The 22708-nt window shown below is 35.8% G+C and overlaps 4 protein-coding genes across 4 annotated transcripts; 1 reads left to right on the forward strand and 3 right to left on the reverse strand.

Annotated features, from left to right (window-relative positions):
- Positions 1-839: 839 nt before the first annotated feature.
- LOC104792805 (ferredoxin--nitrite reductase, chloroplastic) lies at positions 840-3261 on the reverse strand. Its single transcript, XM_010519034.3, has 4 exons — positions 2722-3261; positions 2251-2605; positions 1876-2164; positions 840-1792 (listed from the first exon to the last, which is right to left on the reverse strand). Exons 1-4 carry the CDS (start codon positions 3089-3091, stop codon positions 1052-1054), a joined length of 1755 nt encoding a protein of 584 aa, XP_010517336.2. The 5' UTR covers positions 3092-3261; the 3' UTR covers positions 840-1051.
- Positions 3262-5706: 2445 nt separating this feature from the next.
- LOC104792814 (uncharacterized) lies at positions 5707-6535 on the reverse strand. The gene is made up of 2 exons (XM_010519046.2): positions 6132-6535; positions 5707-6046 (listed from the first exon to the last, which is right to left on the reverse strand). The coding sequence occupies exons 1-2, from the start codon at positions 6493-6495 to the stop codon at positions 5955-5957; spliced, it is 456 nt and encodes a 151-aa protein (XP_010517348.1). The 5' UTR covers positions 6496-6535; the 3' UTR covers positions 5707-5954.
- A 5331-nt stretch (positions 6536-11866) lies between these two features.
- Positions 11867-12670, reverse strand: LOC104708961 (uncharacterized). The gene is made up of 2 exons (XM_010425618.2): positions 12210-12670; positions 11867-12116 (listed from the first exon to the last, which is right to left on the reverse strand). The coding sequence occupies exons 1-2, from the start codon at positions 12586-12588 to the stop codon at positions 12025-12027; spliced, it is 471 nt and encodes a 156-aa protein (XP_010423920.1). The 5' UTR covers positions 12589-12670; the 3' UTR covers positions 11867-12024.
- Positions 12671-14863: 2193 nt separating this feature from the next.
- Positions 14864-15772, forward strand: LOC104708970 (uncharacterized). Its single transcript, XM_010425628.2, has one exon. It carries the CDS (start codon positions 14864-14866, stop codon positions 15770-15772), a length of 909 nt encoding a protein of 302 aa, XP_010423930.2.
- Positions 15773-22708: the final 6936 nt, after the last annotated feature.

The raw sequence follows: 22708 nt of genomic DNA on the forward strand, positions 1-22708 counted from the left end.
TAATCTAACACCAAAATATATTTGTCATTGTTTATATCTTGGTATTTTTTTATGAAGATTGTTTCTAAGAGTTTGGGGGATTTAACAAAGATGGCTAAAAACTGAGATAGATGATTACTGAGAAATTGAGATAGATAGATGATTTTGGGGAGATTTATGTTTCCAACAATGAACGTTTTAACCATGAGATAATATTAGTTGTCAATTAGAAAAGAAAATCATCACACATGATCAAAACGTCTTTAAAACTGAAATTAGATAATCATCTTTTTCACGTCTAAAGAAAATAAAAATTTTAATTATGTATGAGATTCATACATAAACAAATATATTTCTAATAATTTTAGTTTTTTAGTATTTACAAATTTTTCTCTTTGCTAATTATGCTTTCTTGTCTTTTATTTATTTTTAATACTAAGTACAATATAAGTTTGATATGATGCACATATTATTTTGATATGAAAGTTATGTCTTATTAATATTTTTTTTTTTGCACCAAATATGTCTTATCCATTAACAGGAAGTACAAGATTCAAATCTGATTTTAAATCCGATTTTCTGATTATGTAATATAAAGCTAAATTGTATTATAAGATGTAGTGCGTGAAATTTAAATTCGGTGAAAAAAATACCAAATAAAATATAAAATCAATATGCAATGTGTTACTTATTTTTCAACTAGTTTTAACTAGTTTTAAATATATTTTGTCTACCCACGTAAATAGTGTTTTATAAATTGTAGTATTAATTTAATTTTGGTTACTATATTTGATTTGGCTTTGATTCAAGTGATTAGGTCAATTAATTAAATCAAATGTGTAGGTTGCATCAAGACAGAATTACGGTAAAGAATCATAATTTATACTACATTAATAAAAACTAGATATTACAAAACAACCAAGGACAATGTTACAAAGTTACAACAAAGGGGAGCTACAAAACCCAAAATTATGGGCACAAATACAAGTATCAAGTATCAAAGTCTCAAACCAGTGAGAGAACCATTCATAGGCCTCTTTGACTTATTAAGAATCCCAATAGCCTTTTTGAATCAATCTTCATTCTCTTCTCTCTCTCTAGGCACGGCACCAAACTCTTTGATTAGGATCTCAGCCACCAATGGAACCAAATCCGTGACACGAACACCTTTCTTATAGATCTCTCCTATATGCGAGTCACTTCCTATACGTCCCCCGACATACACATCGGCTCCCTCAACTGGCTTTCCTTCATCACCACGTGTCAAGCATCCCATAAACCCGATATCTGCAACTTGGACTTGTCCGCAAGTGTTGGGACATCCTGTCCAATGCATCCTTATCGGTCTTGGCACAGATACAAGTCTCTCTACTTCTTCTGTCACTTTTAAAGCTCTTAGTTTTGTCTCGATGATAGCTTGTCCACAAAACTGGTTACCAGTACAAGCAACTAAGCCTTTCATAAGGATAGATGGCTCAGGTGAGAACCTGTTCTTGAGAAACGGCTCTTGAAGCAAAGCTTCAGTTTTCGAGGTTTCCACATTTGGGATAATGATGTTTTGCTCTACCGTGAGTCTAAGCTCCCCTGAGCCGTAGGTGTCAGCTAACCGAGCAAGCTCATCCATGTCATCAGCTTGTAGCCTACCAACCGGAACATGAAGGCCAATGAAGCTAAGACCTTCTTGTTTCTGAGGGTGGACTCCAAAATAGTCTCTCCTCTCCCATTGTTTATTCACAAGATCCTCTGAAGATCCTCTCTCAAGTTTCCCATTTGGCATTCTCTTCTCTACTTCAGCTCTAAATCCTTCAACACCCTATACATTTTCGTTTGCAGACAAAATCAACAATCAATAACTTCAAAACAAGTAAATGATTGCAAGAAGAAGAATGTACTTACAAGTTCATCGATAAGCCACATCATTCTTGTCTTCTGTCGGCTTCCTCGAGTTCCAAGATCTCTGTAGGCCTCTAGAACAGCTTTGCATAGTGGAAGAACATCATCAGCAGAGACCCAAGCATCAAGAGGAATAGCTTCTTCACATCTTTTGGGACTAAAGAATCCTCCAACAAGCAAATTGAATCCAAACCGGCCATCTTTAGTGGCAGGCATGTACGCTAGATCATTGATATGTGGATGCTCATAGAGATCATGAGTCCCCACCACACACACATTCCACTTTCTTGGCCTGCAATTAAACAAAAACAAAAACCCTTTTAGCTAATACATTCACATACTCAATCTTAGCATCAACAACCCAAAAATGTAACTCACAAGTTGGTGAAATCTGGATTGCCTTGAGAATTAGCAGTGATAAACTGAGAAAGAAGATTCGTGTAAGGCCTAGTATCAACAATCTCCTCCGGGTCAATCCCAGCTATAGGATTCCCAACAGGGTTCCTAACATTATCCATTCCACTTTGAAGACTCGTTAACCCGACAGAAGCAAGACCTTTCAAGATCTCAGGCACATCAGGCAACACAACACCACGGATCTGCCAGTTCTGTCTAGTTGTCACATCAGCACAACCATCTACACCATACTTCCTAATCACACTCGCTAAATACCGAGTCTGTGCACTTGTAGTCACACCATTTGGTAACTTCAACCTCATCATAAACTTACCATCTGCAACAACAACACCAAAAATAGATAAATCCAAATGTACTAAAGATTAAGAGTAAAGACAAAACCTTTCCACTATTAGATCCCACAACTCAAAAACAGAGGATTAGAGAACATACACTGATGCTTTCTACGGTGGAAGAGACCAAGCCACTTGAGTCTAACATCAATATCATCTTTAGAAGACTTTTCACTATCAAGCTCTTCCATTGACTTCTTAGCAAGCTCTTCAATACCATTCTCCATAAACAGCTTCATTGGCTCTCTCTCGATCTTAACCTTCTCCTGAGGATTGATCCCTTTTCGAAACTTCTCCTTGAGAATATAAAACCCATCTTTCAACTCAACCCTTGGCTCAAGCCGATCTGCGTCGACGGATGCGGTGGATTCGGCAGGAGCGGTGGTCTGAGCTGCAGCGACAAGAACGGATCTTTTGGGTTTGGAAGAAGGGAGGAGAGGAGCTGTGAAAGTGAGAGAGAAAGAAGTCATGGCGGAAGAAAGAGGTAGGAGAAGGTTTGAGACGTGCGGCCATTTTTGTAGAGGGAAGAGATGAGCTCTTGAGTAATCCAAAGGGTCAAGTCTCTCTGAATCGCGTATGTTGTGAGGATGAAACAGACACTTGTGATTTCTCTCTTTGTTTTTTATTCTTTTTGAAAAATATATTTAAAATTTTGTATTATTAATAATATAATTTATTCACTTCGTCCATTGACTTTGTGTCAATATACTAATTAGCACTTTTTCCTTTAATGATGAGTACTCCACATGAGATATTATTTGATGCTTCGATCTTTAATAATATTTTTTCTTATCTTATATCTCAAACATAAAATGTTACAAAAAATCATATAGAAATTTTAATAATAATATAACGTCGAAATTCAAAGGCGCAATACATTTTTTTTTTAAAAGATTGAATAATAATCGAGTTTAAATGAATATGATTTACTACAGTCTTTTACCAAAAAAATGTGTCTATGTGCTCATTAGGGATTTATAAAAGGTTTATGATTCAATGATTAGAGAAGATTCAAGGCTGATGTGCTCATAAGATTTAAAGTAAAAATGATTTATCACAAAATATCACAAGGTAGAAAAAAATAAAAGTGTTGATTAAACAACTAAGACAAGTTGTGAAGCAGCATCTCAATCTAGTCGTGTGTGGTATTATGAATGGACTACTTTGAATAAACAAATGATATATATATATATATATATTTTTTAATTAGGTATTAGTCATAGGCGTTCTTTAGCGTTATTCTAGAGACATGAACCAAACATCATCGCAACGTCTTCTTTCTTGACAACACCAAAACGTTAACATTGTTTATTTTCTCATACTTCTGCCTTTAGATTATTTGCACTATGCATGTGACTTCGGTTCTTTGGTTTGGTTGATTCGATTAACCGAGAAGATTAAAGACATGTCGAATTTTTATTATTTTTTTTTTCTAAAACAGACATGTCGAAATTATCTATAAATGAAAATATTCGGCTCAGTTCACGATTAATTTTGGTTCTGAATTTCAAAAACAAAATTCTGGTTAATTTCTATTATTTTTGATTAAATTCGAGTTTTTGAGTTATATTTGGTTTGATTCGATTCAGGTATTAGTGAAAATCGGTCTTAATTAGTGCTTTCGACCCAAATCTATTTCTCAGAAAGGAAATGATTATGTTGGTATAACTATTAAGGATTGAAAGAAAAATAAAATTTAGGTTTGTGTCATCCAAATTTTATCACTTAGGAATTAAAAAATAGCTAGTGGCTCTTGTAGCTATTAAAATCTTAAGGACATAACATATGACTTCTCAGGACGTCTAAATAACAAAAGAAACAAGTTGAGAAAGACCCTTCCCCGGTTCGGCCTAAGCCGCCAGCCATTCATCAATCCAAATTTATTCTCCACCGCTACTCCCACGTGTGGCTTCCACACTCCCTCCTCTCTCCTGGCTACTAAAATATCTCTATCACATCTTTTGGAATAATCTGACCACGTGAATATCCATAAATCAAAACTTGACCAAACATAAAATCTATAGAGAGCCTCAAGACTATATTATACACATCTCTACGTTTCGGTGTTTTATTATCTGGATTAATGTTCGAGTAGTAGAGTTAGACCATTCTCTAGGAGGCCCAAATAGTCTCCCCTGATATGCCCAATGCAATTATATGAAATAAATGCCACTTGAAAGTTTAAAGAAACTCTTGGTTCAAAAAAAAAAAAAAAAAAAAGAAAGTTTAAAGAAACCTAAATGCAGAATTGAATAAGCATCTCAAATAAAATACTTCTCTGCAACCAAAGCCAAGTTTCATTAATTAAGTCATTAAGACAGCAATACTAGCTCCCCAAAATACAATTTTGGAGCATTTGGCGTAAAAGTTCCTAAAGGATTATACAATTTTTTTTATTTTAAAAATTATGATTGAAAATTATATTATTTCTATCCAATTTAAATTTCTTCTTTTAAATTTTAATTTATTTTTTAATTTTCAGACTTTTCAGACATTTGATTTTTTTTAATTAATAAACTTTTATTCCGTTACTAAAAATATATTAATATAATAGTGACAACTTAACAGTAACTATTTGATATTATAGCGATGTATAGTAATCACTCGTTAACCAGTTGTGATACAATATAATTAATCATTTATGATCAACAATCGTCATTAATATTTGTGATTTATGAATTAACGATAACGGTATTTTGTCATTATACTTTTTGTCATTTATGTAATGTATATTCCTACGTCAAATAAGATTTGATGTATATGTCCAAAAAGATTATGTTTTGGAAAATTTTATAGTTAATATTGAATAGAAAATATAAAGAAGAAAAATCATTGAAAAAATTATTATATGAGTTATATATTTCATAAAATTAAAACGAAGTTTAAAGTACAGTACATAATTAATTATTCCTGATCGGTAATCATCATTAATATTTGTGATTTGTGAATTAGAGCTAACGGTATTTTGTCGTGATATTCTTTTATCATCTCTGTACTTTATATTCCTAATTCCGCAAATAAGAAATATTGTCTATGTACGAAAAAAAATTATGATAATTTTATAAATATTGAATATATAAAATAATGAAAAAGTTATATGTAAATTTTATATTCCATAATATTAATATGAACGTTGAAACAAAACAACAACAATATAATTAAGGTTTTTTTAACTCACATTAAGTTTGACCGTACTAGATATTGTCTTATCCTGAGTACTTCACAAATCTCACTTGACTTAGACTAACGGTTGAATACAAACATTAATTGAACACTTTGTTATATTACAAAAGTGCCATTCTTCGGACTTAACTAGAAGAAACTCTTATTTCATCAATTTGGTTTGCCGGAGGAGTGCCTCGCCGAACACGCGACCACCTTAGCCCATTGTTTCAGCTTCTTCTTCATCATCTTTCCATCATCACCTTTTCAAAATTAACTTACTTAAAATCAAACAAACGAAAAAAAAGAAAAGAAGAAGTGATTCAAAAAAAAAACTGACATATACACCTTTGTTGACAATAGTCATGGTGCTAGAGTTGCTGACGTGAGGTTCCGACGCTGATGACGAGGTCCGAGACAAATGGTTGTTGTACTGTCTGTGAATTGCGGTGTACAAATCCAGAGCTGGGATTGTTTTGGAGAGCCTCGGACTAAAATCAGGAGAATCTGGCTCAAACCCAAACCCTAGGTCGAAGCAGCCTTTAAGCTCCTCGATATCGTCGTTTGTGATGCAGCTCTTGCTGCGACGAAGGCGATCAGATGGATGCCTCTTCTTCATCCGCAGCCAAGCCTCGTCGCGGTTTACCTCCGCTGGCAAAGACTGTTGCTTCATCAGAGGTTTTGGCGGCTGTGGCTGGTTGTGGTTCGACATTGTAGCTGCTAGGTTTTTCTTTTGGTCTTTTGAGTGTATAAGAACCACTTCATATGAGGCTATATAAACTCTATTAGTCGTATAAGACTAATATAATATTGTTTATTGAAACGCTTATTCAATTTACTATATCATATACGACTCATTTATCACCACACATTTCCATATAATTTAGTAGAAACTCTATTAACCGTGCTGCTATGGAAAAAGCTTGATATATTTAACAATACTATTTAATTTCGTAATTAGATATCACAATATGCATTAAAAAATAGCTAGATGTTACAATCATCAAACACATAACAATTTATAAATACTGTATATATGTTTGTAATATGTTTTTGATTATTGATAGAAAATGTGTTCTTATTAGAATTTGTTAACTCTCCAAAACCAGAACTCTTCAATCCCATTTTTGGCTGTTCCGTAATCTGCTAGTTTAAAAATGAAAGAAGAGGAGGGACATCTTTTAGTTTTCGGGAATCATTATGGCTTAGAAGTATGAGAGAAGAGGAAAATACACTTGGGTAAGAAGAAATAAATTAATAAACAAAGGCACTTCTGGCTTTGAAAAATAGAAAGCATTTTAATTTTTTTTTTTAACAAACAAACTCTTATATTGAGAAAAAGAAAAACAAAATAACTTAATAAGAAAAAATAAATAAAAGTAATTAGAGGCTTGTATTGGGCTTGGAATTGGAAGTATTAATGGGTTATAATTAGTAACAAAAAAAAGTAGGTTGAATTCTAAAACGGAAATTGTAAACCAAAGAATACATTAAGGCTGGTGTATGGAACTAAGGATTTTAAGAGATTTTGGAATATTTTTAAATCCCATATTATTTAATTGATGATCTTTTAAAATCATTTGAAATCCTATGTTATTCAATGTGAAATTTATAAAAATTATTTACAATCTCTTGTTATTCAATCAATAATTTATAAATCTCATTTCAAATCTACTGTTATTCAAAAAATCACAAATTTTTTTTAAAAAATCTATTGAATGTGATTTTAGGAGATTTTTGTAACTTTTTTAGTTCAAAAATATGTTTTACAAAATCACACATTTAAAGGTGAAATTTCAAACTATTTCTTCGATATACAAAAAAAAAAAAACTTCTTCGACACCGGCAATTTTTTTTACAAAACGCCCTCTCTCTTTCTATCTTTCTATCTTTCTCTCTTTCTCTCTTTCTCACTTCTCTCTTCTCTCTTCTCTCTTTACTCTGGAAAAATCCTAAAATTTGTTGATGTGTAATTGAGTTCATCTTCTGTGTTTGACATGGGCTGCGCCCAATATGCCACTCGGTCCAACAAGACATATTAATTTTATTTGGCCCGATATAATTGGGAGAAAGTCACTAACACTCCGCAGAGGGCAATCTCGGGAATTCACAACGAAAACCCTAGAGTCACCTATAAATAGCTCAAGACATTTATTGACAACCTCATTCTGATTCTCGGACATTACCCAGAGAGCAATACTTCACATCGAAAACAGAGTTTATTGCCTTTTGTAATTCGTTTCCATCTTTGAGATAGTCATTTTTCTGGTCGTCAGCTTGCCTGTAAGCTGACGAACTCTCACTCTTTGTAATTGACGACCTCATTTTGTTAATAAAGGACTTGCTCAATTCTTTCCCCGCAAAATCTTATTTATTAGTATTGTGCAATCTCCGGTACAAACATTCTGCAGGAATCAATGGATGGTATCTGGAACTTTATCATAGACAAAAGTAAATTGTCTTGTATCTTGATTCTTTTCATCATATACAAAGCTTCAAATTCTTTTGTAATTAACCTCTTGGGTACTTTTGATTTTGCAAAAACCCAAAAAAAACTGCAGATTTGATTCACATTTTGATGAAATTGGTGTTAATTTGATGGTATGATATCAAATTCATCAAACGTGAATCAAATCAAATTGGTGATAAAAAAAAAAACTTGTCTTTATATGAACCCATGATAGCAAATGCTTATACGAATCAAATTGGTGTTAAAAAAAACACAGCCAAACATGTGTAGCTTGTGGTAATCCAGTTACGGAAATCACTCCCGTTGTAATTGAGTCTGTCAAAGCTGTTCCTGAGTTCAGCATCCTTATTAGCTTGAGCTGCGTGTCTAGGTCTGTCTGAAGCTTAGCTGATTTCGATGTCCTGTGGTGGTTCCTCTCTCCAAAGCAGTGACCTCTGAAAAGAGCGAGCATGTTGATGAGACCTCAAACTTGGTCAAAAAGAAGTCTGAGAAAAACGGAGAGTGTCTTCCATCTCCGCGACTGGAAAAAAATAATAGTAAAGTGGTGGTTACTCTTTCAAGATCCGCTGCTGCAACAAGCAAAAAAGTTGAGAGCAACTTATCCAGTAGAAAATTTGGTGGTTACTCTTCCATCTATTATCCTTTTTGCATTATGTTTTTCGTCTCTTTTTAGTTAGATGAATCTTCTTGATGTATGCAGTGTCTTTTGCTGCCTGGTCCACCAGTTGTCCGAAGGACTTCATGGCTAAGTTGCTGCGGGTTGTTTGATGCTATAACATGATCTGATAGATAAACACAGGTTAGTCTTTATCTGGTCAAGACTCCTGATTACTAATAACTCCCATGGCCTACAATTTTTGATATTCTTCTGATGGTTTCCTTGAGAAATGTGATTCTTCACATGACGTACGTAATGCATATGTACTCCGATCACCATGTATTTCCGATCACCCAAATGTGATTCTTTTCTTTCCTTTGTATATTCTAAAATCACCTAAAATTTAATAATCAAATCTCTCCAAATCCCAAAATCCAAATCTCAAAATTCTGCCAAAATATCAGAATCTCCCAAAATAACACTCAAATCTCTCAAAATCTTGAAATATTAAAATCCCAGCAAATTCCGTAAAATGTCAAATTCAATACACCCCCTAAGAATCAATGAAGCTTTGATAGCATTTTGATAAAAAAAATTTCTTGTCAACAAAATATATTGATTAGCTCTGAACAGCCTATTGAGAGGAATGTTGTTTTACATATGTGATATAATGCAGGATGGTGCAAACTTTTTGTGCCACCGCTTTTACATTTGCACTATGGAGTGTAAGAGAGAAAAGCTAAATTTGTTAAATCTTTCTTATCAACTTTGATGAAAGTTGTATTATGAAATTTTTTATATTGAAGCTTAATAAAAGTATAAAATAAATTGCAAGTATATATTGAAGATAGTCTACATTTTTTAATGTGGTATACTGGTATGTAGTGATTTTATCAGTCATATATACTTATGTGTTGCAATTAGGCATATCAAGGGCTAACCTAGTCAATCCGCTTGAAATCCGTAAAATCCGCACATATTTGAGTTCGGCTCAATCTGGTCCAAACAAATTCCAAGCTTATATGTTAAAACCTGGTCTCGCTTTAACAGGATTATAGGATTTTTTCAAACATTTTAGGGTTTCTCTTTAAGAAAGAAAAATAAACTTTTAAGTTTATAACATCTCTTGAAACTAGTATTCATTAAACACAACTTATTTTTTTAAAAAAGTTTAAAACCAAATAAATTGTTTAAACTTACACGGACTCTTCTTAATGCACTCTAAATCTTTCTCTCTTTCTATGCATTCAAATTTTTTTTATCATCATCAAGTTTTGTATGGATAAATAATATTTAAATTTTCTTGAATATTAACATATAAATCATATAAAAACATCACATATAAAATTTATAAAAATATTAAGTAAATATGGCTAACATTATAAGATGTAAATCCATCCAACTAAGTCTAAAAGAGAAACAAAATATATTTAAAAAGTTTTTCTTAGCCTCAAAAATCTTTTAGCCTTAATGGATCAAAATTTCCGATTTGTTTTGGACATATATTTTTAAATCCGAATATGGTGGTTTTCACGATTATACTGAATTATCCCACAGGCTTGGCCCTACTAGATATGTCGGCCCTATTAGGTATGTCTAATCGCAATTGGTATCATTGTTATGAAGTCAATAATGTTTTCTGTAATAGATATATAACCGCATTATAAATAATTTCAAATTAATTTATAAAACTAAAGTTAAAAGATGTATAAATTGAATAGAACGTTAAAATAAAAACATTAAACTATTGTAACAATGCTTAAACAAAATTATTTAATATAAATCTAATATACAAATTATTTTATAATACTAATATAATTAGATAAAAGATTATAAATCACGAGATGTGATTCCAAGATCGAGACAATTAACCACGCCCTCTTTGTGTGTCCATGTTTACGTAACATTTGGGAGTTGCTTCTGGTTCCGGTAGATTCAGAGGGTATTCCTTACGATTCTGTGTTTTCAAATTTGGATTACACTTTTTTGAGGGAGCTATGAGAACGACGATAACATTTTCATCTACCATGGATTTTATGGTTGTTTCTGAAAAAATAGGAATAAAAAGGGTTTTTTCAAAGAACAAAGATAGAGTCATTTATATCATTTCTCAGGCCTTATGCAAAACGTTATTTTGGGAGGAGGCGTAAGCTTTCTCGGAGGTTTCCTTGGGCACCTCGGCCTTTTTGGCAGTCCCTGATCATTTACCTTGTTGTCAGATAGATGGTTCATGGAAAATAATAAATTTAAATTCTGGCTTGAGATGATAGTGTTGTGACGGGGAGGATCAAACTTTAATGTTGGGAGCAAAATTCCTTTGACAAAATCTTTCCCCTATATATTCGGAGTTAAAAGCAAACTGATATGAGCCATGGAGAGTATCCATGACCGTAGGATCTTAGATTAGGTTTCGAGACAATTGTGCAGAGCTAGTTGCAATGGTGCAGATCTCTGAAGATAACCGAGTGTTTTCCAACCTTGTAGATGAATTCAGCTTGTTCAAGGGTTCCTTTCTACTCATTATCTTATCTAAGATCCCACGATCATCCAATCTGAAAGCATATTGCCTTGTTCGGTCTTCCAGATCGCTTATCTCTGAAACTACTTTTGTAAAAAAATTTCCTCCGGTTTGACCACCAATTTTAAAGTTTGATTGACAAAAAAATATATATAAAAATTTTAAGCCCAAACTATAAATGAAATTGTGATCTTTTGTCTAGACTTTTGTTTTTTTAAGAACAAATTTCTTGGTTTTAACTTTAATTTTATTTCTCTAGTGAGGCTGGCAAAAAATTAATATTTTAAATTTAAACTTCTTTTGCTTCTATCATTCGATTCATATATTTCTTTTTTGATCATATATGACATTTTTTTACAATATTTTTGACTATCTATATATTAATATTTTTGATGTCCCTTAAATTAGGGACCCAACACGATTACTTCATCTCTTGTGCCTTAGGACCGGCTCTGGTGCTCGTTGCAGTTATTCAGCTAGAGACAAAATGGAGCACAGAAACAAACACTCATAACAAAATAACAATCGATAATTTTGTTTTAATTTGGTTCACATGAACTTGGAGAAGACAGTGTCTTCTCTAGTAACATTTAAATACGAAACATTTAAGACTATTTTTTTTGCATTATATCACAAAACTGTCATTCTTCTGACATCACTTTATTTTCCCGGAGGAGTGCCGCACTGAAAACCCTACCACCTTAGCCCATTGTTTAAGCTTCTGCTTCATCGTCTTCCGGTCATCACCTTTTTTAAGTTGCTCCTCAAAACCGGAGAATATTCAGACAAACAAACAACAAAAACTGATACCGAAACTAGAATTCACACATACTGACATACCTTTGTCGACGATTGTCGTGGTGCTGTTGGAGTTGCTGACTTCATGTTCTGACGCGAATGAAGACGTACGAGACAAATGGTTGCTGTACTGTCTATGAACGGCGCAATACAAATCGAGAGCGGGTATTGTTTGAGAGAGCCTTGGATTCAAATCAGGTGATTCTGTCTCAAACCCAAACCCAAGCTCGAAGCAGCCTTTAAGCTCCTCGATATCGTCGTTCGTAACGCTCTTGCTGCGACAAAAGAGATCTCCTGATGGCCGTTTCTTTTTCTTACGAAGCCAAGCCTCCTCGCGGTTCATGTCTGGTGACCACGAGTGCTGCTTCATTAGTGATCTCGGCGGTTGTGGGGCGTTGTGGTTCGACATTGTATTGGCCATGTTTTATTTTTCTTTTGGTTGTGTAAGAGCCATTTCTCTGATATGTAAAATAAAAATGTTAATGTTGTAAGAAAAAGTGAATGGTTTCGGAAAGAGTAGGCTCCTAAATTTTATATTAGTTTTTTAAAATGGTAAAGCCATATTAAAATCCATATTTTGGGGTTGTTTTAGTATTAATAAGAAACATATCGCCAGCACATTCCAGTTATATTACCTTTAATGGAGAAACTCTATCTCTAAAATGTGAATATATGAGGAAAAAATTAAATTTCAATATAGATTTTATTTGAACAACACAGTATGTGACGCATCAGCAATTATTTAAATTCTATATAGAGGGACATTTAAGAAATGAATTAACATCTTGTTGAGATATATTTATAAAGAAATTTTAGTATAAAGATAACCTTCTTAGTTTTTTTGTCAGACCGTTTAGGCAGTAAAAGATTTATGCATTCTATTTTTTTTAATATATCTATGCATTCTTAATGATTAAGAAAATGGTTTGCTGACCAAAAAAATAAATTCTATAAAAATCAGTTTCAATATATATATATTTTTTTTCTATTAAGTTATGACAACTTTGAGAGATGTGCAGGAAAAAAAAAGTTAAAATATATTTTATATTCTTTTGAGAATTGGGTTATATTATAATCCAAACGAAAGTTATGGTCAAGCGAGTAAAAAATATGTAAACTTGTCGTGTTTTTGCTGATTTGATTACCATTAGTTGTGTAACGACCATTGTGTCTGCCAAAGACAAACTTTTTTCGGAAGAGATGTAAAGCTAGGATTCAATAATATGGGGTTGGTTGTCACGGTCGTAAGTAAGTAAATAAACAAAAATAAAGTAAATAATATATATAAGACAAGCGTTGGGCATCAAGGGAAATCGCAGGGATTTGATGATCTATCTATCTAGGAAAGTTTAGGATTAGTTTGTTTATCTAAAACTCGGACTACGAAACACGAATGAACCGTTAACTTATAGTTCACAAGCTAACCGTCTAAGATCCCTTAACTTCGAGACTCAACTGTCGCAGGCAACGACGCATAGATTAAACCATTTTAAACAGGTTCGATTTTTAATCCATGAAGTTTCATAGGTAAGGGGTATGTGCTTCCTATGACACATCACACATCTAAGCTAAGTCAAGCAAACATGCAAGTTTTTTGCGACAAACACACACTTTAGATCATAGTTAGTTTATGACGCTAACTTAAAGCATTAAGCAAAAACTTAAAATTAAAGAATAGAATAAACTAAAATATAAATATAACAAACCCTAAAAATTGCCACCTAAACTAAGATCATCTCTCCCCTTTGATTATCCCTTTAAACCCAACTAGAAAAGTACTCTAGCATGTTTAAGAGAATCATCAAAGCTAGGTTTAAACAATTCATAAACTTAAAATAATAAATAGAGAAAAGGGTTTTAGATATTACTTTAATGATTGTTAAACAAAGTGTAGGATCTTCTTCCTTTAGAAAACTAAGAACAAAGCAAATAGAATGGAAAGAGTATAGTGGATCTTCAAAGGCTTCGAGAGAGGGAAGAGAGAGAGCTTCTGGACGTCGGCTGCTCCTCTGGTTGTGTCTCTTGGCTGCTCCAATGATTGCACACCAGGTACTTTTTCGGCACACTCTAAAACCTAGGTTTAGAAGAGTATTTATAGGGTTTTTGAAGTACTAGGGTTTTGTAAGGGTAAAAACGTCTTTTTTTGTTGAGTGCAGGACAAGGGGCGGCTGAAGAAGAATCTGGACCGTCGTGACTCCTCCGGGCCGGGCCATCGTGATGGTTGCTTAATCGGGCCGTCATTAAAGTCCACTTGGCTTCAAAGTTATCCTCTCGTCGGTTTATAGCACATCTCGGTAAATCGGACATAACTTCCTGGTGAGTGAATGGATTGAATTTGTTCAACTTCGAGGAGAAAGATGACTCTCTCAGATTTCCATAGATACCAAGAACGTTAAAATATGAGTTCTTGAAGTTCTTCAAAAGTGTCCCGTACTATAAAGCTCTGAATCTGCCCTGAAACGTATTTTCCTTGTCTTTTGGTTCTTTTTGCTATAAAAACTGTAAAACATTCTTGCAACCTAAAATACTTGATAATAGTCATTAAAGCCTTAAAATCATACTAAACTCTATCTAAATGCATACTAAAACTATAGCTAAAATGGGAAAAAGAATGATGTTATCATGCTTCATCACCTAGTAGAAGGAGTGACTTTTGGAATAGCTTAAGTGACACAGTACGGGGTGTGGATGGTCCAATGATAGTTGGGCGTGATTTTAATAATATTCTAAGGGTAGATGAACGGTATGGGGATAATGGTCGATTGTCGTCAAATTCTCTATTTTTTGGGGAATGGATCAATGAACTTTCCTTGATTGATATGAGCTTTCAAGGCAACCAGTTCAATTGGAGGAGAGGTAGGGCAGAAAGGTTCTTTGTAGCCAAGCGTTTGGATCGGATATTGTGTTGTGCTCATGCTATGCTGAAATGGCAGGAGGAAACGACCACCTTCCTTTTTTTGGCGTCGCATCATGCACCTCTGTATGTGCAAATGTCACCAAAGAGGAGAAGTGATCCGAGGAGGCACCCATTTCTTTTCGGAGCAGCTTGTTTGACACATTCGAGGTTTAAAGAGATGTTGGTTAACTCTTGGGATGAGAGCAAGACAACTCTGGAGGCGCTTCAGGGTTTGGAGAGGACCTTATGGAAGTGGAATAGGGAAGTTTTTGGAGATGTTCAAAGGAAAAAGAAGGTATTGATGAGGGAACTAACAGAGGTCCAGTTGGAGTTGGATATTGTGCAGACAGATGTTTGTTTAGCCCTTGAGGTAGAGCTTCTAAAGAAGTTTGACTTAGTTCTGAAGCAAGAAGAGATCATCTGGTTTCAGAAGTCCAGAGAGAAATGGTTTGCACTTGGTTATCGCAATACCAAGTTTGTCCATACCTCGACTATCATTCGTAGGAGGAGGAACAAGATAGATATTCTGAAGAATGATGCAGGTCAGTGGATGTCGAATGCAGTGGAGTTGGAGGGGCTGGCTACAACTTATTATCAGTGGTTGTACTCTTTAGAAGATGTTGATCCTGTGGTGGAGCGGCTGCCTGATGAGGGTTTTCTGCGAGTGCCTACTGAACACCAAGATGCTTTGACTAAGCCTTTCTCATAGATGGATGATAACATCATTATTTTACTCATATTAGCTAGAGTTTTAATATGCATTTAGGAAAGATTTTGATAAGATTTCAAGTATAAAAGGTCTATTACCAAGTATTTCAGGTTTCAACAATGTTTTACAAGTTTTATAGCAATTTGGACAAAAAGACAAGGAAAACATGTATCAGGACAGATTCAGAACTCTTCAGTACGAGCCACTTTTGAAAAACTTCCAGAACTCACATTTTGACGTTCTTGGTGTCTATGAAAATCTGAAAGAGTCATCTTTCTCCTCGAAGTGGAATCAAGTCCCATAAAGCCATCCGAAAGATATACCTGATTTATCGAGACGTACGATAAACCGACGTAAGGAGAACAATCCAGCCGATGGACTTTAGACCTGACCAGCGACCATCACGGGCCCAGTCCAAGTTTCCACCACGGTCTAGAAGCCTATCTCGCCACCCCTTGTCCTGCACTCAAGAAAAAAATACGCTTTTACCATTACAAAACCCTAATCCAAGACAAAACTCTATAAATACTCTTCAAGACTTAGGGTTTTGGTGTGCTTCCTTGGTGCCTCCTTTGTGCCTCTTAGTTATTCACCTACGCATCTAGAAGCAGCCCTAGAGACATCCCTAGACCTCAAATCAGCCATCGAAGTTGGTTTATATACAGCTCTCTTGGAAGTCATCACTGTTGCCTTTGAAGTCATCAAAATCTTTCTAGTTTTCATTAATTTTGGTTTCCTACTTGTTTAAGGAAGAAGAATCATCCACTTTGTATCCCAAATAAGATCTCTAAGCTCTTTTCTTATACTTCTAATCTTTTATCCAATATTTTATTCATTTCGTTTTGATTTGCATTAGTATGTGTGAGTAGTTTACTTGTTGGGCGTTAGGGTTTCAAAGGGGATTCAAGTTATCGTTTGTTTAAGGGTGCTTAGATTTGGTTTAGTTCATCTTAGTTCTTTGTTCTAGGTTTATTCTTAATGCATATTGCTTGATTAGCTAACTAGTGATTGATCATAGCCGTTTTACACATCACAAGTGTTATAAAATCGCTAGCAATAGCCTAGACAAGTATTGTGTTATAACTTGCGTCAGTTGAGTTATAGAACTTTACAGATTAAAATCAAACTTGCTTTAATTTCTAGGATATATGCGTTGTTGCCTGTGTAAGTTGAGTAACAAAGTATATAGACTTTAGATAGGTGATTAGCGAGTAGCTTATCCTCGTTCTTTCGTGTTTTGTAGTCCACGAATGTGTAGCCATTGAACTTCCATACCTATTCCCTTTAGGCTTAGACCGGTACTTGATACCTTGAGAATTCCCTACAGCCCAACATTTCGTCCATTTATATTTTCTTAGTTTATTCGCATTTAGTTATTTTTTTCTTTAGTAACAAACCCGACCAAAAATCCCCATCTTATTATTGTTTTTTTTGCCATATTCCTCTCTACGCAAACTCTTAACGTGATTTATTCTTCTCTGTGGGATTAATCCTTAAATACTACTACCGATCAACTGTGCACTTGCAATATTCGTGTGGTCTTTTGAGGTAAAAGATTGAAGTGAAATTCCACACACATCAATGGAAATAGAAAATGATATTTGTAGTATTGGTCCGTATAAAGCTCCTGGTCCAGACGGGTTCTACCAACACAACTGGGAGGTAGTTAAGGCGTCAGTGACATGCTTTTCCCTAGAGTTCTTTCGGACAGGTTGTTTACCACAAGGTACAAATGACGCAATTCTGGTTCTTATAAAAAAAGTGTTAAAACCGGAGAAGATCACGCAGTTCCGCCCCATAAGTCTATACAATATGCTTTTTAAAATAATTACAAAGACTCTTGTGGGTAGAATCAAGGGGGTGATGACGATAGTTATTGGACCAACGCAAAAAAGTTATATCCCAAAGAGGTTGGAGACAGATAATATTATCATAGTTCAGGAGGCGGTGCATTCAATGAGGAGGAAGAAGGGGAGGAAAGGATGGATTCTCTTGAAACTAGATTTGGAGAAGGCTTATAATAGAGTTTGATGAGACTTTTTGGAGGATACTTTACAGGCAGTAGCATTGTCTAAGGAGTGGGTTCATTTGATTATGTAGTGTGTTGCAGGACCTTCAATGAGCCTGTTGGGGAATGGGGAACGAACAGAACCATTTAAGACATCTCGAGCTCTGCGCCAGGGTGATTCATTATCACCATATCTATTTGTGCTCTGTATCGAACATTTGTATCAAATGATTGAAGTTTTAGTTGTGCAGAAGTAGTGGAAACCGATTAAGTTGTCAGGTTCAGGCCCCCATCTGTCTCATATCTGTTTTACAGATGATTTGATCCTATTTGCTAAGGCCTTTGTGGCACAAATCAGAGTGATACAGGGTGTGTTGGAAAAATTATGCAATACCTCAGGTCAAAATGTTAGTCTTGAGAAGTCGAAGATTTTTTATTCAGACAATATGTCTAGGGAGTTAGGGGAGTTGATTAGTGATGCAAGTGGGATTCAATCATCCATGGATTTGGGGAAGTACCTTGGTATGCATGTCTTTCATAAGAGGATTAATAATGAGGTGTTTGGTGAGGTATTGGCAAAGGTTACTTCGAGGTTGCGAGGTTGGAAAGGACGTATGCTGAGCTTTGCGGGTAGGTTAACATTGATGAAATCAGTCCTCTCATCGATTCCTTTGCATAGGATGAGCACTATTAAACTTCCTCAGTAGACTTTGGAGAGACTAGATAGAGTATCTAGAGATTTTACATGGGGGAGCACTATTGAAAAGAGAAAACAACACTTGCTAGCTTGGAAACAAGTTTTGTCGCCCCAACAATGAAGGGGGCTGGGGGATTAGAGTAGTGAAGGATATGAATAAGGCTCTAATAGCAAAGGTGGGATGGAGAGTTTTACATGATCATACTAGTCTATGGGCACATGTTGTGAGGAAGAAGTATAAGGTTGGGAGTGTTCAGAACCCTACTTGGATGAACTCCAAGAGTAATTGGTCCTCTACATGGCGAAGTGTGGGGCTAGGTCTGCGGGAAGTAGTCAATAGAAGCCTGAGTTGGGTGGTGGAAGATGGGTGAACATTCTAGTTCTGGAAGGACAAATGGCTATAAGGGGAGTCGTTGGTGAAGTTGGGGTGTTGCCCCCAGGTCATGAAAAGTTAACGGTTCGAGATCTATGGCAAGATGGTCTGGGATGGGATGTTGCTCGCATAGCGCTTTTTGTGTCTGATAATATAAAACTTGAGCTGGTAACAATTGTTCTAGATAGCTTCACGGGAGCTATAGATAGGATGTCTTGGGTTGAGACTACTAATGGTTGTTTTATTGTGGGATCTGCTTATCGTCTGTTAACAAAAGTGGAGAAACTTGGTCAAAATATGAGTTCTTTTTATAAACGTATTTGGCAAGTTGTAGTGCCAGAGAGAGTTAAAAAATTTTGTGGTTTGTTGCACAGCAGACAATAATGACTAACACAGAGAGAAAGCAACACCACCTTTGTGATTCTGATGTCTGTACAGTGTGTAGCGGTGGGATGGAAACGATTATGCATCTCCTGCGTGATTGTCCTGCCATGGCTGGTTTATGTAGCCACATCATACCACCAAGCAAGCGGGTGCGTTTTTTACAATGTCTTTACTTGAATGGTTTTACCATAATTTGGGGCAAGGGATGAGTACTAGAGAGGGGGATTGGTCTACTATGTTTGCAATGGCCGTTTGGTGGAGATGGAAATGGAGATGTTGTGATGTCTTTTGGGTGCAAATGATTTGCAGGGATAGGGTCGGTTTTGTTAAGAAGCTTGCGGTAGAGGTGACGGAGGCACAATCGCTCACTCTTACTCATGCAGGTCCAGGGGCACTTGTGATCAGAGAAGTTGGATAGGTTGTATCTCCTCAAGGTTAGTTTAAACTTAATACGGATGGGGGTAAAGAGGTAATCTAGGTCTGGCATTTGCAGGAGGGGTCTTGAGGAACAGCGAGGGTGCATGGTGTGGAGGTTTTGCAGTAAGAATTGGGTTATGCTCAGCTCCGCTTGCGAAGCTTTGGGAATATATTATGGTTTGAAATTTGCTTGGGAGACGAAAGTTACGCGGTTGTAGGTGGAAGTGGACTCGCAACTTATTGTTGGTTATCTCACGACAGGGATTGGTGATTCTCATCCTCTGTCCTTCATGGTACGCATGTCCCATGGATTTCTTACGAAAGACTGGATAGTCCGTTTTCTTCATGTATGTTTAGCTACCTATGTTTTCTCTCTTTCTTTAAGTTTTTTTTTTTTTTTAATACAATTTCGGAGTTTGTTGACGGTATGCCACATGCAGATGTTGCTGGTCATTGTGTCAAAGATATATCCATGTGTAATTGTTCTTTGGTCTTTTAATAAAATCTGAGGTAATACCTAAGGTCCGTTACCAAAAAAAAAGTCTCTTCATCTAAATTTTGGATTTATCTTTAACCTTCAACAATTTTAGGTAATTTATTGCTTTATTAAGTTTACTAAACATTTTTTATTTAATGTGGGCCTTACAAGCCCAAATCAAAATTTCATTTGTATAACATTATTCGCTATGGGTCATGTGGCGAAGCTCACACATATGTTTTTGACTACTAATTTGAATTGGGATTGACTTAACGTTCAATAACTCTCCCTTCAAACCATGAAACATATTATTTTGACAATATCTGCCAGATTATTTTCAGTATGAATCTTCACAATACTTACACATCTCTTATAGTGAAATCATGTATCAGATTAAGTGAAGTCAAACGTTTATATGTTTTTCTTCCTCGTGGTGAAAATATTGGTAGAAAAAGCTTATAGAACTCTGGCTGTGACAAACACATCCACTATCTTTTGTTTAAAACTCATTTTATGTCATTAAACAATTTAACTAGAAATTTTCTTTGGTTATTTGAACAAGAGCCATACGTTAAGATCCGGTGGTCGATAGAGAGCAACTTGAAGAAATGAAAAGCCCAACTATGCATCCACCTATGTTTGTCATGAAGAAATGAAAAGCTCAACTTGAATGGCATGCTTGCAGTGCTGGCTTAACTACAAGGTAGAGCAGTGCCATCGCCTCATATCAAAGATCCAAAATATTATTTTGTATGAATAGAAGAGGTCCAAATTTGTTTAATATGAATAAAAGGAGGTCCATATAATTTTTTTATAGGAATAAAAGGATTTCAAAAAAAAGTTGTGCAAAAATGATGCATAAAATAGTACTAAATTTTCTTTCGGTAGAAATAAATAGAATTTTCATAAAAAAATTATATATATTAAAACGTCTATTTTAAAATTTGCGCAGAGATAAATGTTTGAGCCGGCACTGTGTACGGGATGCTGAGAAAGGGAGAGCATATGTGTCGTTATGAGGCTACCTTGTAGGCTTGCAAGTGCAGGTTTGCAGAATATATAGAGATATTTAATAGTAAATGAGATCCCATCATATGGCTAAAAGACAAAAAATTTGTTGTAAACTAGAGAATTTAGGAAGTGAAATCTCTTAGTCTTATTGATTAATGTCGAGCATACAAGTATATATAGTAGGAGTACAAGGGCTAAAGCCCATAAAACAATCGAGTACATAAGATAGGCCATGGGCCGCGAAGCAATGGCCATGGGCCGTAAAGCTATGGCCGATGGGCCGTACATGTGCGGACAGTAAATGGGCCGTAAGGCCATGTCCTAACGGACTGTGAGCGGGCCGGTCTATGGAGTCCACAAGTGTTTTACAACACTCCCCCTTGGACGAGATGACCGTGCCATGTTGGATGGGATCGATGCAATGTGCTTAGGGGATGCTGCCTCATTAAAACCTTACCAGGAAAACCCAATGGGACAAAACCTTGGTGAAGGAAAAAGAGTACAGCACACATTGCTCCCCCTGATCCAAACATCACTCCAAGTCCTGAAGTCTCCGCATCCCAATCTTGTGCGTGAGCTTCCTGAACGTCAATGTCGGTAATGCTTTGGTGAAGAGATCGGCTGAGTTGTCGCAGGACTGTACTTGCACCACTTGAACTTCTCCGGCCTTTTGTAGTTCATGTGTGAAGAAGAACTTCGGCAGTATGTGCTTCGTCCGATCTCCCTTGATGTATCCTTCCTTGAGCTGGGCGATGCAAGCCGTATTGTCCTCGTAGATGACGGTTGCTCCCTTGCTGTCTTCTAAGCCGCTATCCGTCCGTATATGCTGAGTCATTGACCGCAACCAAACACACTCACGGCTGGCTTCATGGATGGCTAGGATCTCCGCGTGATTTGATGATGTGGCCACAAGAGTCTGCTTCATTGAACGCCAAGAGATCGCCGTACCGCCGTGCGTAAACACATAACCTGTTTGTGACTTACCGTTGTGTGGATCAGATAGGTAACCTGCATCAGCAAAACCAACTAGACAGTCTCGGTTATGGTTAGTATAAAATAAACCAAAATCAACCGTCCCTCGCAGGTACCGTAGTACGTGTTTAATACCATTCCAGTGTCGTATAGTTGGACAAGAACTATATCTTGCTAGGAGGTTCACGGCAAAGCATATGTCCGGCCTAGTATGACTAGCCAGGAACATTAACGCTCCTATAGCACTGAGGTAAGGCACTTCAGGTCCAAGAATTTCTTCATTGGCCTTCTTAGGAGCAAATGGATCTTTATCCAAGTCTAAGCTTCTCACAACCATTGGGCTAGTCAATGGGTGAGCTTGCTCCATATTAAATCTCTTGAGTACTTTTTCTGTGTATGCCTTTTGATGCACAAGGATCCCATTATTTACGTACTCAAGCTGCAATCCCAAACAGAATTTTGTTTTGCCTAGGTCTTTCATCTCAAATTCTTTCTTGAGGTATTCTACAGTTTGGGCGATTTCCCCAGAGGTACCGAGGATGTTTAAATCATCCACGTAAACTGCTATTATCACAAATCCTTTGTTTGCAAACTTC

Source organism: Camelina sativa, chromosome 1 (assembly GCF_030686135.1).
Source record: "Camelina sativa cultivar CO46 ecotype springtype chromosome 1, ASM3068613v1".
NCBI lineage: Eukaryota > Viridiplantae > Streptophyta > Magnoliopsida > Brassicales > Brassicaceae > Camelina > Camelina sativa.